The 15116-nt window shown below is 45.0% G+C and overlaps 1 protein-coding gene across 11 annotated transcripts in view; it reads right to left on the bottom strand.

Annotated features, from left to right (window-relative positions):
• The window catches only part of EPHB2 (EPH receptor B2), a 112504-nt gene that overhangs the window by 39463 nt on the left and 57925 nt on the right, over positions 1-15116 (bottom strand). For all 11 annotated transcript variants that reach the window (XM_081923507.1, XM_081923511.1, XM_081923513.1 and 8 more), the window contains exons 4-5: positions 1386-1541; positions 366-701 (exon numbers count right to left, since the gene is read on the bottom strand). In XM_081923507.1, the coding sequence (XP_081779633.1) occupies positions 366-701; positions 1386-1541 (492 nt within the window). The remainder of the gene's footprint in view (positions 1-365; positions 702-1385; positions 1542-15116) is intronic.

Here is a 15116-nt window from a genome sequence, read left to right as displayed (position 1 = left end):
CCTATTGAGGTTAATGAACATTCCTAACTTGGGTTTGTTAATCTTAATGGGTCTATTCGGGGGTATAATTTTGCATATAGTTAATCAGACCTCTTAAAAAACAAAGTAGGATTAAAAACCCAGCAATCTGAGTGCTCACTCACAAGAAGTGCTTCAAGACAGTCAACGCTTGGTTGGGTGAGATAAAGCCATTGAAAACTGTTTCCTCCTTTGAGTATTGAAAGTATAGAAAAGTATAGAAAGTAGAATAGTTGGGTATTACCTTGGACTGGATGTTTTGATTATTTTTCTATATATAGCTGACAAAATGATAATAATAAAAACAAGAAGAAGGAACCTGGCAATGGAGTGGAACAGGTCCTTACCAGCTTGGTTGGTGGTGATGTTGACAGAGGCGAACTGGGGCGAGAAGGGGCTCTGGTCAGTGACGCCGTTCACCGCCTGTATCTCAAAAGTATACTGGGTGTGGGCCAGCAGGTCGCTGATGTAGACGCGTTGCTCGGCCAGGCCAAGCTGGCGTGGTGCGAACTGGACGTTGTCCCCGCACCGGGTGCATGCCCCCCGGCCCGAACCGCAGCTCTTGCAAATGATGTTGTAGACCAGGTCCTCGCGGCCCCCTGAGTCCCGGGGCGGACTCCACTCCAGCATAAGGGAGGTCTCGTTCACGCTGGAGATGACGGCCTGTGGGGCTGATGGGATTGCTGCGGGAAGGGAGGAAATGGGGAGGTAAGATGGTGCAGGACAGCAAGGACTTTCAGGGCTGCCAGAACTTTCCTAAGGCTACAGCCATTACAGGCGCTGTTTTGCATCCCAAATGTTTTGCTCTGGCTGGAATGTGTTTCATCCACTCTGATACTGTTTGCCTGGATGGAGGATACAGAGGCAGGTGTGTGTGTGTGTGTGTGTGTGTGTGTGTGTGTGTGTGTAGAAAGCAGCTTATTGGATAAAAGTAGCATTTACACTCATTGCTTCCTGGCATCTCTGGGTAGGCCGGTGAAAGCCTCATGACCAAAACCCTGGAAGCTGCCACCGATACTAAGATAGATGGACCAATAGTCTATGCCAGGGGACAGCAAACTTTTTCAGCAAGGGGGCCAGTCCACTGTTCCTCAGACCTTGTGGGTGGCAAGACTATATTTGAGGGGGGGGGATGAACGAATTCCTATGCCCCACAAATAACGCATTTTAAATAAAAGGACACATTCTACTCATGTAAAAACACACTGATTCCTGGACCGTCCGTGAGCCAGATTTAGAAGGCGATTGAGCCAGATTTGGCCCCTGGGCCTTAGTTTGCCTACCTGTGGTCTATGCCCACAGGACCCTGAAGGATGAGGTATACCACCCTTCTAGACTTGCCCCCCTCCCCTTTGTGGGCAACTTACTGGTGCATGGCATGTCCAGCGGATCAGAGTCTGAGCGGTAGTAGTTGTTGCGGCAGACACAATTCGTGGCTCCTTCTGACGTGGTCCGGCTGTTGATGGGACAGTGGACGCAGCCCTCGTCTCCCTGGCTGGCTTTGAACGTCCCTGAGGGGCATCCTGGAAAAGGAAAAAGGGGGTGGGGAGAATCCTATTAAAAGCAATGAAAATACAGGGAGGTTTGGAAATGGGTGAGGGATGGATGGATCTGCCAGTTTCGATTTCTCTCAGATTCTCTAATTCTAAATCTTCCATTCAGTTCACCACATTTTGGCAGAAATTTGCATTTAGACCAAAAAAAAAAAAGCCATGAAAACACATCAGCATTCTAGTGGAAATTTCTCCTAATAAACAGTTCTGCCTAATATGCACAATTTTGCAAGGCTTTTTGTATGACATTTCCCCAAAATATATTCATTTTTGAACACACTCTTCACTGGGAGAGCTGCACTGCAAAATTCAGAGACAGAATCTTGAAGGATATTCACGATTTCGTTCACGTTTTGGTTTGAAAGCTGCCAGTGATTTAGTTTCACGTTAAAATGCAAACGGAAGTGAAATTCTCTCCCGTCCCATCGTGGGCCTTGGGGGTGGGGCATGTACATGCTCAGGAAACCCACTTCTCTGAAATGGCAACATTGCTTGCTGATATAGTCCGAAAGATTTATAAACTTCTTAATCTAAGGAGCACACCCTATAAAATTATAGATAAAGCACAGCTAAAATTTGACAGACTATTAAACAGGCAATATATATATATGTAAACTGGTTAATATTGAAATAATAATCTGCACAACTTTTAAAACAAATATACGCAACTAAATTCCTGAAATAACAATAATAAATTAATAGTTTTCAGCATGCATCTGACATGGCATTGTGCAGGTGCCTGTTTCATGTCCAGAGGCAAGGAGTTCTAAAGTACAGGTAAAGGTAAAGGACCCCTGGATGGTTAAGTCCAGTCAAAGGCAGCTATGGGGCTGCGGCACTTATCTCACTTTCAGGCCAAGAGAGCCAGCATTTGCCCACAGACAGCTTTCTGGTTCATGTGGCCAGCATGACTAAACCTCTTCTGGTGCAATGGAACACTGTGACAGAAAGCAGAGCGCACAGAAATGCCATTTACCTTTCCACCACAGCAGTACCTATTTATCTCCTTGCAGTGGTCTGTTCTCGAACCGCTAGGTTTGCAGGATCTTGGACAGAGCAACAGGAGCTCACCCGTTGCGGGGATTCAAACCGCTGACCTTCTGATCAGCAAGCCCAAGAGGCTCAGTGGTTTAGACCACAGTGCCACCTGTGTCCCTAAAAGTACAGGTGCTTGCATACTAAAAGATGGAGTCCTTGCAAATGTGAAATGAACACAATGCGACGCTTGGAAAAGCACCAGTTCTGGGTGCAAAGTGGTCAAATAGCAAGGGCGGAATTGGGTAATCTTTGGGAATATGGCACCCTGGGAGAGGCCACAATTTGGTGCCCCCAAATGGATCATCTCAATTTGGCGCCCTCCTGGCTCAGTGCCTCGTGTGGGGGAGCCACTTCACTGCCCTAAATCCAGCCTTGCAAATAGGCATGGGTAGGACAAAGCAATCTGCTAAGGAAACTGATCCCAAACTGAATGCATCACTTTCTCAAGCTGCAAGCCTCTTTGGTTTCAAATCCCGGATTTATGTGTGTTTTGAGTCTGCATGCTTCAGACCCCCATATTTCTGAACTGGAGTGCCCTGACAGATCCTAGAACTGCCCGTTCTTCTCTCTCTGTCTCACTGTCTCAACTGCTCCCCCCCTTGCTATTTTGTCTGAGGAAAGAGTTCCTTCTGTGTAATCCGAAGCATCGCTCATTCCCTTGACAATAGAGGCAGCTCTAGTAAAAGCTATCACCTTACCTCTTTTGTATCTCTCTCAGTCCCCCCACCCTGTTCGCAGAAAGACCTCCTACCACAATCCCATCCTTCAAATATCCAAGATTTAGGATGGAGCTCACAGCACCCCCTCCTCTAATTCTTGTGGCAGCAGCAGCAGCTGGGAGGTAAAATTGAGATTCTTAAGTCACCAGCCCCCTCCCTCCACAAACTCCAGGCTGTTCCAGAGCAAAGCACCCAGCCTAAGGCACGGGAGCTGTGGGCTTTGTCCCTCCTGAAACAGCTGCAAATCCAGCCCTCTCCTTTTGCTCTAGTCTCCGTGGAGTTTGATGTGTTGGAGGGACATAGCTCAGTGGAAAAGCATTTGCTTTGCAAGAAGAAGGTCCCCAGTTCAATTCTACCCCCCACCACCCCGCATCTCCAGGTAAAGGCTGGGGGAGACACCTGCCTAAAAATTCGGACAGCTGCTGCCAGTCAGTGTAGACAATATTGAATTAGATGGACCAATGGTCTGACTGGGTATAAAACAGATTCTGATGTTCCTCTGTGTTTGTGTATGTTTTAGGGCTGGGCGATATATCATCCAAAACCGGTTTCAAGTCCATATCATGATATTGGTTTCATAATTTTGACCTGACAATATAATGAGAATCATGATGGCGGTTCCCTCGCTGCAAGAAGTAAGTACAGGGAACCAGGCAGAGGGCTTCTCGGTAGTGGTGCCCGCCCTGTGGAATGCCCTCCCATCAGATGTCAAGGCAATAACCAACTATTTTAGTTTTAAGAGACAACTGAAGGCGGCCCTGTTTAGGGAAGTTTTTAATGTCTGGTGCTATATTATTTTTAATATTCGGTTGGAAGCCACCCAGAGTCACTGGGGAAACCCAACCAGATGGGCGGGGTATAAATAAATTATTATTATTATTATTATTATTATTATTATTATTATTATTATTATTATTATTTGTGTGTGTGTGTGTGTGTGTGTGCTATGCAAAAATCACAATATTGGGGGAACCATGAAGCCAGACAATGCCTCTACATAGCTCCATCGTTATTGCAGACACGATGCTTAGATGGTGGTATATCCCAAAGTTGAAAACCAGATATTGCCCAGCCCAAGTATGCTTGTGTGTGTGAAGGGGGGGGGCTCTTTTAGCTCACTGTGGATCCTGCCAGTTTACATAGCTATAGCTATAGTAGTGTGGGATGTGCCAGAGGGACTTTGACCCTGGGTGCACCATTTTTGAGAGGGCGCGAAGCAGGTCTGGCCTGGTCTCCTCTCCAGCCGCCATAGACTGCATTGACTGGCCAGGCTCCCCCCCCCCCCCATGTAGGTGGGTAGGTGGCTCGATGCAGCCCCACTTTGCTCCAGTGGTGGTAGTGTCAGTCTGGAGGCACTGAAGAAGAGGGCAGGCTGTGATATCTTGCAGGAGCAAATTCCACTGTATAACTATGCACCATGTTAGGAAGTATTTTCTTTTGTCTGTCTTGAAACAGTCAATATTCTAAAAAAAAGCCAGAGGCTTTTTTTATTAGGAATTGTAGGTGCTGATATTCCAAGGGAGAAGAAAAGACTTTTGATGTATACAATGACAGCCACACAGATGCTATTAGCATCCCTACCAGAGAAGAATTGCAAATTAAACTGATGGACTATGCCGAAATGGCAAAACTGACCGGAAAGCTCGGGAATCAAGAAGACCAAAACGTCTACAAAGAATGGGGAAAATTTATAATTTATCTTGGAGACCACTGTAAGCAAATGAAAACGTTAGCAGGATTGCAACAACACTTGTCATGTAGCAAGAATTGTGGAGATAATGGAGTTATGTTAAATATGGACTATTGAAAAGGATGCAGTAGAAAAGGTTTAATAATAGCACCCACGAAAGGGAAGGTGGGAAGTTCAGAGATTCAGAGAATCTTTAAATGTGGATGTTTATGGCTGTATTGTTATAATTTAATATTTGTAAAACCAAATAAAAATTTAAAGAAAGAAAGAAAGAAAGAAAGAAAGAAAGAAAGAAAGAAAGAAAGAAAGAAAGAAAGAAAGAAACTGGATGACCCCAAGTTCTTCTTCTCTAAGGTAAGGAGGAAAAGTTTTCTTTCTCTATTCCGTGCATGATTTTATATGCCTCCACCCCGTCTCCTCCTTGGTTGCCTTTTCCCTAAACTGAAACACATTTCCTCCTAAGGCGGCTGCTCCACCCCTTGATCATTTTAGTTGTCTTTTTTTTTTTTTACCCTTTTCCATCCCCACAATATCCTTTTTTGATGTGAGGTGACCAGAGTAGTACACTGTGTTCCAATTGCGGTGGCACCACAGATTTGTATAAACAACAACAACATACAGGGAGGCCAAGGGATCCTTCCAGTTTCCAGTATTTGTGGCTATGGTGGATCCCGCCTCTGAAGCCACGTGGGCTAAGTGGGGTCCTGTGAAATCTCAGAATCCAGCGGGTGATTGTGTGGGAGGTCATATGGCCCTGCGAGACTCCCCCTCCTTTCCTATAACCCATCTATTCCAGATGACATCTCCTTGACTCATTCCAAAAGACCTTGCCCAAGAATGTCTAATTACTGAGGAGGAGGAAGAAGGGCGGTGGTAATGGTGGAAGCCACATTCTGGATCCAAATCAACCAGAACCACCAACAACAAAAAAGACCCTGATGGGAAGTGGTGTTCCATTCTTTGATCTCAACATAAATCTTAAGGCTCCCATTGTGGAAAATTGAAGGGCAAGGATTAGGGTGGGTTTTCTAATACTGAGCTCAACCATCTACCCACCTGGTTTGCCAGGTACAGGGAACTGCTAGGGACCAAGGTCCCTTTGCTCCCAACGCCAATAAAATATTTGAGGAGGCTGGGGGTCCCCAAAGTTGATGGGCACTGCCATTCAAATGGTGTGTCTTGCGATCAGTTATGTGGGGCGGTGCTTGTCACGGCTAAAAATTGGCCGCTGTTTCTTTAATGCTAAAAGAACTAAGTCAGCATGAGTCAGCGACCTACAACGACTCATGCAACCTTTCACCTAATTGTACCTGTATATACAGAGTGGTCAATGTTAGTGTTGGGTGTGGGTTGGTTGGTTGGTTAGAGAAAACTGGCAGTGTTGATGTGTGTACAGTTGTTCGGTCGTTTTGCAGATAAAGACTTTTAAGAATAAAAGCAGAAAATACTCTGCAAGGACACTCCTTTCGTAGACTCTTTTATGTTGACAAGGGTCCGAGGACCAGGATGAGGAGACAAAGGAAGTGAGGACCTTGCTTTTTCCAAACACTGACAGGGCTTACCTGGACACCCCCCCTCCCTAGTATTGGCACCCCTGGTTATTACGTTACCTTAACTTGTTGTAACCCTGGAACCACCTACATAAGGGCAAGCCTGCTGCATCTGACCAATGGCCCACCCAGTCCAGATCCTGTTCTCACAGTTGCCTGTGGCAATTTCTTTGGCTTGTTTTTCTCCTGTGATCGGATGAGGCACTACTGTCCAACAGGTTTGCAGAGCCCAGATAAGGTTGCATTCTTCATGTTTTATTTATCTCTGCCATTAAGTTTCTTCTTCTTCTTCTTCTTCTTCTTCTTCTTCTTCTTCTTCTTCTTCTTCTTCTTCTTCTTCTTCTTCTTCTTTCCCAGGAAATGCTTGTGACCATTTGGGCTGACAGCCCAAAAGCTACTGGTCCCAGTTCAAGCTGCTGATACTGGTGTGCAAAGCCCTATACAGGATTGTCTCACCCCTAATACATTGTGTACTGTGGGCGAGGGTCTCATTTCCAGTGCTTCCAGCAGAGGTGTCACATGCTGCCAGCAGTTTGGCACTGAGAACTTTGCACCAGCTCTTGCTTCTGGGCCAAATTCAAGTCCCTGGTTATGTCCTGCTGGTGAGAAAAGTGAGGAATGGGAAGGAGAGCTGGTTTTCATATATGCTTTCTTGAGAGGAGGAGTGAGAGGCAATGACTGTCTCCTGGGCAGCGTCAACATGCCTTTGGAGATGAGCTTCAACATACTCATAGCAAACTCAGCTAGCCTATATGGTTTTTTTTGCAGGAACTACTTGGCTATAGAACTGCATTGCAAAACTAAGACAAGTGCAAATTCTGAACATTGACTGAGCCTCGGTTCACACATTGTTTCTGAAAGTGCAGAGGAGATAGGTTCGTCTTTAAACTCAAACTGAATTTAATTTCTTCACCATCTCTAGTGTGGTGGGTGGGACATCTACAGACATGAAAGGAGCTGCATTAAGCATAAGCACATTTTAAGAATAATTGTTTCAAGATTTTAACATTATTATTAGGTTTTATTGGTGGCTTTGGCTGTTTTAAACATTGATGCTTTGCTAATTTATATAAACGATTTATGTCCCATCAAAGAATTTTCTCAGGGCAGCTTCTATTTCAAGTGCTGCCTTGTGGATCTAGGTTGCCAACTGACCGGGGTGCTGGGGCAGGAATGAAACTGATCTGGCCTGCTCTTCAGCCAAATAGTTTTGGAACTCCCTCTCTCCTGGTCCTGCCAGCGCAGCCACAGTGTCAAACTGAAGAAACTGGCAGCTAGTGTCCTGTCATGCACGGCATGGGAAGAGTGGACAGAGAAAAGCTTTTCTCCCCCTCTGATAACACTAGAACTTATTAACATCCAGTGAAGCTGAATGTTGGGAGGTTCAGGACAGATGAAAGGAAGGATTCCTTTGTGCAGTGCTTAGTCAAACTATGGAACTATCAAACTAAGGGCTTTTCCTTCAGCTGTCCAGGAAGGCCGTTTTAGGAAGACACCATACAAGGAGAGGAAATGCAGACCTTCCAAGTGTCCCTATTTTCCAGAGACGTCCCTGATTTACAGAAGCTGACCCAATTTCTGATTTGATCCCAGAACATCCCGCTTTTCCTTAGGATGTCCCTATTTTCAATGCAGAAATGTTGGAGGGATCTAGTTATCTGACTCCCAAGCCATCTGAACGCAGCTCTGTATAGGGAAGTTTTTTTAAAAATGTTTAATGTTTTATTACGTTGTATATATGTTGGAAGCCACCCAGAGTGGCAAACCAGTCAGATGGGTGGGGCACAAATAGCAAAGTTCTTCGTATAATTATGGAATAGGATGTCCCGGTTTTCCTCAGAGAAATGTTGGAGGCTATGGAAAAGCCCATATGGCTCTGGGCAACTGGAAACAACAGAACATGCATTTTTTCACTGTCAATTCTATACAGACATAGGAGCTAGTTTCATCCTGCCTATACAGTAGTACCTCGGGTTACATACGCTTCAGGTTACAGACTCCGCTAACCCAGAAATAGTACCTCAGGTTAAGAACTTTGCTTCAGGATAAGAACAGAAATCGTGTGGCGGCAGCAGGAGGCCCCATTAGCTAAAGTGGTGCTTCAGGTTAAGAACAGTTTCAGGTTAAGAACGGACCTCCGGAACGAATTAAGTACTTAACCCGAGGTACCACTGTACTATACAAATTCCCAGGATGTACATTAAAACTCTCTATCTCCCTACTACTCCAAGATGAAAACTCAAATGTCACATATTCAGCTGCTAGATTTTATGCTGCCATGATGGACATCTGTCAAAGGATGGTTTGACAGCAGGACCTGTGCTGCTTCACGCTCCCTCCCTTATAGCTGCTTTTAGCTGCTTGTCTTTTGTTTCTGTTTTAAATTGATGCGAGTTATAATCACTTTTAACTATTAGCTTTTATCTCTTTCCCCTTTAAGTCTCACGTGCTTTATTTCATTCACATGTTTTTATCTTATGCTGGTCTGTGACCGTAATAAAGTTTGATGGTGATGAAGGTCTGTGCCAGCAGGGGTGGGGAGCGAGGAAGAAGCAACTCCTGGCCTCTCTTTAGCATTTGGTTAGAAACCTAAGAATCCCAGATGCCTGTTCAAATGAGAAATGAATCTCCTAGCTCTCATGATTATTATTGCCGACAGCAAGCCCATATGCTGAATCAGAGGTGGCAAACCTTTTCCATCCTAAGTATTGCATTCAACATCTGGACAGCCTTCTGAGGGCCACATGGCAGTGATGGGCAGGGGCAGAAGTAGGCAGATGAGGTATTTTTTTTTACCTTTGTACAGTAGGCTTGTTTCTACAGACATTCCTACCCCTCTCTCTGTCTGGCACCCAGGACAGGGAAAAGGCATGAGTTCAAAGGTGCATGGCTTAGGAGGCTGCATGGCCTGAGGAGAGTCTTAAGGTCCAGGTGGAAAGGTTTGCAGGGCCTCCTTTGGCTTCCATGCCCAAGCTTCCCCACCCTGGCATTAAATCAAAACACAAATCAAACAGAAAAATCGGGTGTTGTTTCCAGATTTCCTGCTGCATCCCCCAACTGCACTTCTTCATTTTTTAAAAAACAACTTTACTTATAATGTTGCTGGACATGCTTCAAAATGCAGCACCAAGGATATCCTACCCACCCACAATATGCTCAGACCTAAATTTGCATCTATACATATAAACCAGCACCTGCAAAACAGTGTGCCTATACATGCTTATGGGATGGTGGCCTGCATTTTTCTAAATGTCCAGTGATTAATTTCCAGACAAATCCAAAAATTAATGTCTGGCATAGAAGCAACTTACTGAGAATCACTTTCATGGATTCTCAGCCATTACTATAGATCATGTTCTCTATTGCAAACCTTTGGCTCAACCACACACACACTCTATTGCAAACCTTTGGCTCACACACACACACATGATTTGTAGTATCCTTTGAAAGCAGAATTTTGGAAGAAGAGCAAATTATGTAAGATATATGCATGACTGTTTTTTTTTAATAAAAAAAATTCTGGACACATATAATGTCATGGTTGTTGTTGCAACTGTTAGTAAAGTCACTTAAATAATACAGATGGAGTCCAGAAAGAAATTAAATCCTGATCACACTTTAACAAGGAAAAGTGAACCAGAACTGAACCAAAGCAGCGTTAAATTTGAGGAGAACGGAACGGAGAGGTTTTGTCTTTCTTATGTCAGTCCTTGTACATAGCAGGGAGACATTCAACCAAACAAACAATGGGGAAACTCCCTCAGAACTACACAGCCAATCAGGGCACATGCTATCTCAGCAAACATCATGCCGCTCCATGTGGTTGCTAAGCAACACCTCCTCCACCACCCTCTTATGGTGAGTTGACCTATTGATAGCAGAGCTCACCCTTACATTATAAACTGAATGATCCTTCTAGTGCTCCCCCCCCCATTTGCATGGAGAAGAGAAACTTGAAGCTCGATGAAGCCCTGAGGTCAAGGTCTGCCTCATGAGCCAGAAAACAGCAGTGAGAAACCTTTCTTCCATATACCCAGATTTTAAGCAATAGCTTTCAAGTCGGGCCCATCATTTCTGAAGAGCTTTCCACATTTGCGGTTATGAATTCCAGAAGCAGAGCATCACGCTGCCTCCGTGGACCACATGGGCTGCAGTTGGGTCCCTGCCATGTGGCTCATGCTTCGCTGTGCGCTCCCCACATATGTGCAGCTGCGCTGTGGCTCCAAATCTTCCATTTTTATCCAATGGAGCCTGGAACAGGCGCAGTGTGGGAAGGGGCAGGAGAGAGAAGAAGCTCCTCATCATTATATGTTCCAGGTCTGAGAAGTCAGGGTTTCAAGGAGAAGAGTGCAAGGCAAGAGATTCTTTCCCAAAGCCGCCTGAGAGGTTGGTCAGGTTCCTTTTCATCCCCCAAGAGGAGCTACTCTGCTCTTTAGAATACAATGGTACCTCGGGTTAAGTACTTAATTCGTTCCGGAGGTCTGTTCTTAACCTGAAACTGTTCTTAACCTGAAGCACCACTTTAGCTAATGGGGCCTCCTGCTGCTGCTGTGCCACCGGAGCACGATTTCTGTTCTCATCCTGAAGCAAAGTTCTTAACCTGAGGTACTATTTCTGGGTTAGCGGAGTCTGTAACCTGAAGCGTATGTAACCTGAAGTGTTTGTAACCCGAGGTACCACTGTATATCTACGGGTAAATCAATCAACTTCGTTATGTATGTGTGCATGTAAATTTTATTTTCAGTTTATCAGTCTTACACCATACAAGCAACAAATAAAATATTCCCTTCAACTCCCCTCCTCCCTTTCGTGGTTCCTTCTGTTGAGAAGCATCTCCTATCTAACTCCATTTTCTATTTACTTCTTTACTTTTCCTCAATCAATAACCTTGAATTTTAGATTAATCCTGCTAATGGGTTTAATTGTTAACAATGGTTTTTCAAATAAATGACACATTTCCCCCCATTCTAGCTTAAAATAATTTCCGTTTCTCGCCGTTTCTCTCTTTTTCCCAATCTTAAATTCAACCCACCATGTTTCTGTATCATTTTTTTAAAAAAAACAACAACACAAAAACTCTGTAAGTTTTCCTGTGAAAACCCCTCGGCATTTTAGTGTGAATTCCTCCAGACACATTTTTTTATGCAACTTTTCCAATAGACACATTTTGGCAAAGCGTATTTCCTCTAATGCTTATATTTCCCCTAATATAACACATTTCTGTATGTTATTTTCACTCATCATGGAATCAAAGTGTCGAGTCGGAAAGGATTCTAAGGGTCATCTAGGCCAACCCCGTGCAATGCTGGAAATGCATGTGTTTTGACGAACACCTTCCCCCTAGAGCGGGCGTGTTTTTTCCCCTCTCTACATATTACTTGGCGAGAGAGCTGCTCCGAAAAACTCGGAGAAGCGCACAGCAGTGTGTTTCAGTTTGCATCTTGCTCTGGAAAGCACAACTTAGGCAGGCTCGCCTTTCAATGCAAACTCAATTAAATTTCTTCCCTGCAGTACTTATGTATTGTGTCTCAATTGGGGAGATGGTTCTCCACCACGGTGCAAAATCTAGGAGGCCCCATTCCCTTCTCTTAAAAGTCTTTATAAGTGGAGCTTTTGCCCTTCTTCCTGGCCCGATTCCGGAGACAGGGGATAATTCCTGGCCAGCTGCTCTCCAGAAGGAATCCCCACGTCTTGTGAGTTCGTTGGGCTTTGTATGAACTGTTCCTTAAAAGCTTGCATCTATTTCCTGGCCACTATTAAGCAGAGACCAAAGTCAGAGAAGGGAGTGGGAGACATCAAAGTGGAGCTGATGAAAAGCTGGATCTCCTCCCCGCACTCGCCAGACTATATCATAAACCCTTCTTGATTTAACTAGTGTTAAAACAAAGATAATCTTATCTCGGGGGGCTTTCTAAAAGAGAGAAGCACGGCCTTTAAAAGGATTGTAAACCTGACAGCATGCCACCCCCGGAGACCAAGAGCGGTTTGGATCTAAAAGGAAAAATGAGTAATTTCACAGAGGAAAGGGCCCTTGCTAGGAGTCTGCCCCTGAGACAAGGCCGAGTTAAGAGGATGAAGATGGAGAGAAAGAGAGTCTGCAATGGAGCAACATGGTGTCAGGAATCAAAAATAATTTTTCTCCAACCGCCCTAATTTAACCATCTTCTTCCTGGCACCTCTTCTTGTTTTGCCCCCTTTGCTTTCTCTTTTTGCATTGGGGGCTGGTGCCCGCTGGTGGGGCAGAAGGCAGGGGAGGTCAACAGTAGGTGCCAGCTCAGGCCACATTCAAACCACACATGTGAAGTGCACAGATGCCACTTTAAACAGTCATGGTCTTCCAGACCCTCCAGTTGTCCATATTTTCCAGGGATGTCCCTGATTTAGAGAATCCCAGTTTCTGATTTGATCCCAGAATGTCCCACTTTTCCTTAGGATGTCCCTATTTTCATTGGGGAAATGCTTGAGGATATGAAGTTATGAGACCCCCAAGCAGTCTGATGGCAATTCTGTATACCAGGGGTGGCCAACTCCCAAGAGACTGTGATCTACTCACAGAATTAAATACAGTGGTACCTCGGGTTAAGAACTTAATTCGTTCCAGAGGTCCGTTCTTAACCTGAAACTGTTCTTAACCTGAAGCACCACTTTAGCTAATGGGGCCTCCCACTGCCGCCGCACCACTGCTATGTGATTTCTGTTCTCATCCTGAAGCAAAGTTCTTAACCCGAGGTACTATTTCTGGGTTAGCGGAGTCTGTAACCTGAAGCGTCTGTAACCTGAAGTGTATGTAACTCGAGGTAGCACTGTACTGGCAGTGATCTACCCCCATTTTTGGGGAGTTCAAGGCTAAGCTGTTGGCCATTTTGGGGAAGCAAGGGGGACAGCCACTCGCCAACAGATCTCTGGGGAAACATACAGCCTCACTGAGTTAACTCCATCTTCCATTCTGCAGGTTGTACAACAATGGAGGGCGGGGCTGGATTCTCTTTTACCAACACTAAGGAAATGGACCCAGCAATCAACTGTGGTCTACCAAAACATCCTGGGGATTTACCAGTAGATTTACCTGCTGGACATTCCTGCTGTATACAGAATTGGGGGAAATTATATAATGTTTAATGTTCTATTATGTGTTTTATATATGTTGGAAGCTGCCCAGCGTGGCTGGGGCAACTCTGTAAGATGTGTGGGGTATAAATAGTAAAATTATCATTATGGAATGGGATGTCCCTATTTTCATCGGAGAAATGTTGGAGGGTATGGGCTTCCCCCGACGATTTCTGGAAGTTGTAGTTCATGACTAGTGTTGCGTGTTGTTAGGAGGCCCCTACTCCTCTCCAAGATCCACAATTCCTAGAGTGGTCCAACAGTCATAGAATCATAGAAGTGTACTGTTGGAGGGGACCACGAGGGTCATCTAGTCTAACCCCCTGCAATGCAGGAATATTTTGCCTCATGTGGGGCTCGAACCCATGACCCTGGGATTAAGAGTCTCATGCTCTACCAACCGAGCTATCTCAGTAGACGACCCCCAAGTATAATTTAGCTGGATACAACCCTATATTCCCGTGATCACTAACTTTGGAGCCTACCTGGCTTTTGCTCTGAGCCACTCTGCTGCTTTCAGGGATAAGTGCACTAGATCAAACTGTTCCATGAGCCCTTCAGGACTGACTCACCTCAAAGCGATCCACATGGCTTATCTCTATGGCACAAACAACTTGCTTTAAAGGGAAGGGGAAAGGAACATAAGAACCTTCTGGGACCTTCTGCACTCAAAGCAGATGCTCTACCACTGAGCTATGATCCCAGACTCTCCAAGTGTCCCTATTTTCCAGGGACAGTCCTGGATTTACAGAAGCCATCCCAGTTTCTGATTTGATCCTGGAATGTTCTGCTTTTCCTAGGATGTCCCTATTTTCTCCAAGAGTAGGGTGTCATCCAATCCCAAGCCATCTGAAGGAAGTCCTGTATAGGGAAGTTTATTTTTTTTGTGTGTGTGTGGTCTAAACCACTGAGCCTAGGGCTTGCTGATCGGAAGGTCGGCGGTTTGAATCCCTGTGATGGGGTGAGCTTCCGTTGCTTGGTCCCTGCTCCTGCCAACCTAGCAGTTCGAAAGCACATCAAAGTGCAAGTAGATAAATAGGTACCACTCCAGCAGGAAGGTAAACGATGTTTCTGTGTGCTTCTCTGGTTTCGCCAGAAGCAGAGCTCCCTCGCCGGCTCCCTCGGCCAGTAAATCAAGATGAGCACCACAACCCCAGAGTCATTTGCAACTGGACTTAACTGTCAGTGGTCCTTTACCTTTTTTATATATGTTGGAAGCTGCCCAGACTGGCTGGGGCAACCCAGTCAGATGGGAGTATTATTATTATTATTATTATTATTATTATTATTATTATTATTATTATTACAGTGGTACCTCGGGTTACATACACTTCAGGTTACAGACTCCGCTAACCTAGAAATAGTGCTTCAGGTTAAGAACTTTGCTTCAGGATGAGAACAGAAATCGTGCTCTGGTGGTGCGGCGGCAGCGGGAGGCCCC

Source organism: Podarcis melisellensis, assembly GCF_964234715.1.
Source record: "Podarcis melisellensis genome assembly, chromosome: 8".
In the NCBI taxonomy this organism is placed as follows: domain Eukaryota; kingdom Metazoa; phylum Chordata; class Lepidosauria; order Squamata; family Lacertidae; genus Podarcis; species Podarcis melisellensis.
Note: the sequence above shows the minus strand (reverse complement) of the source record. Positions and strands in the feature narration are given on the sequence as shown.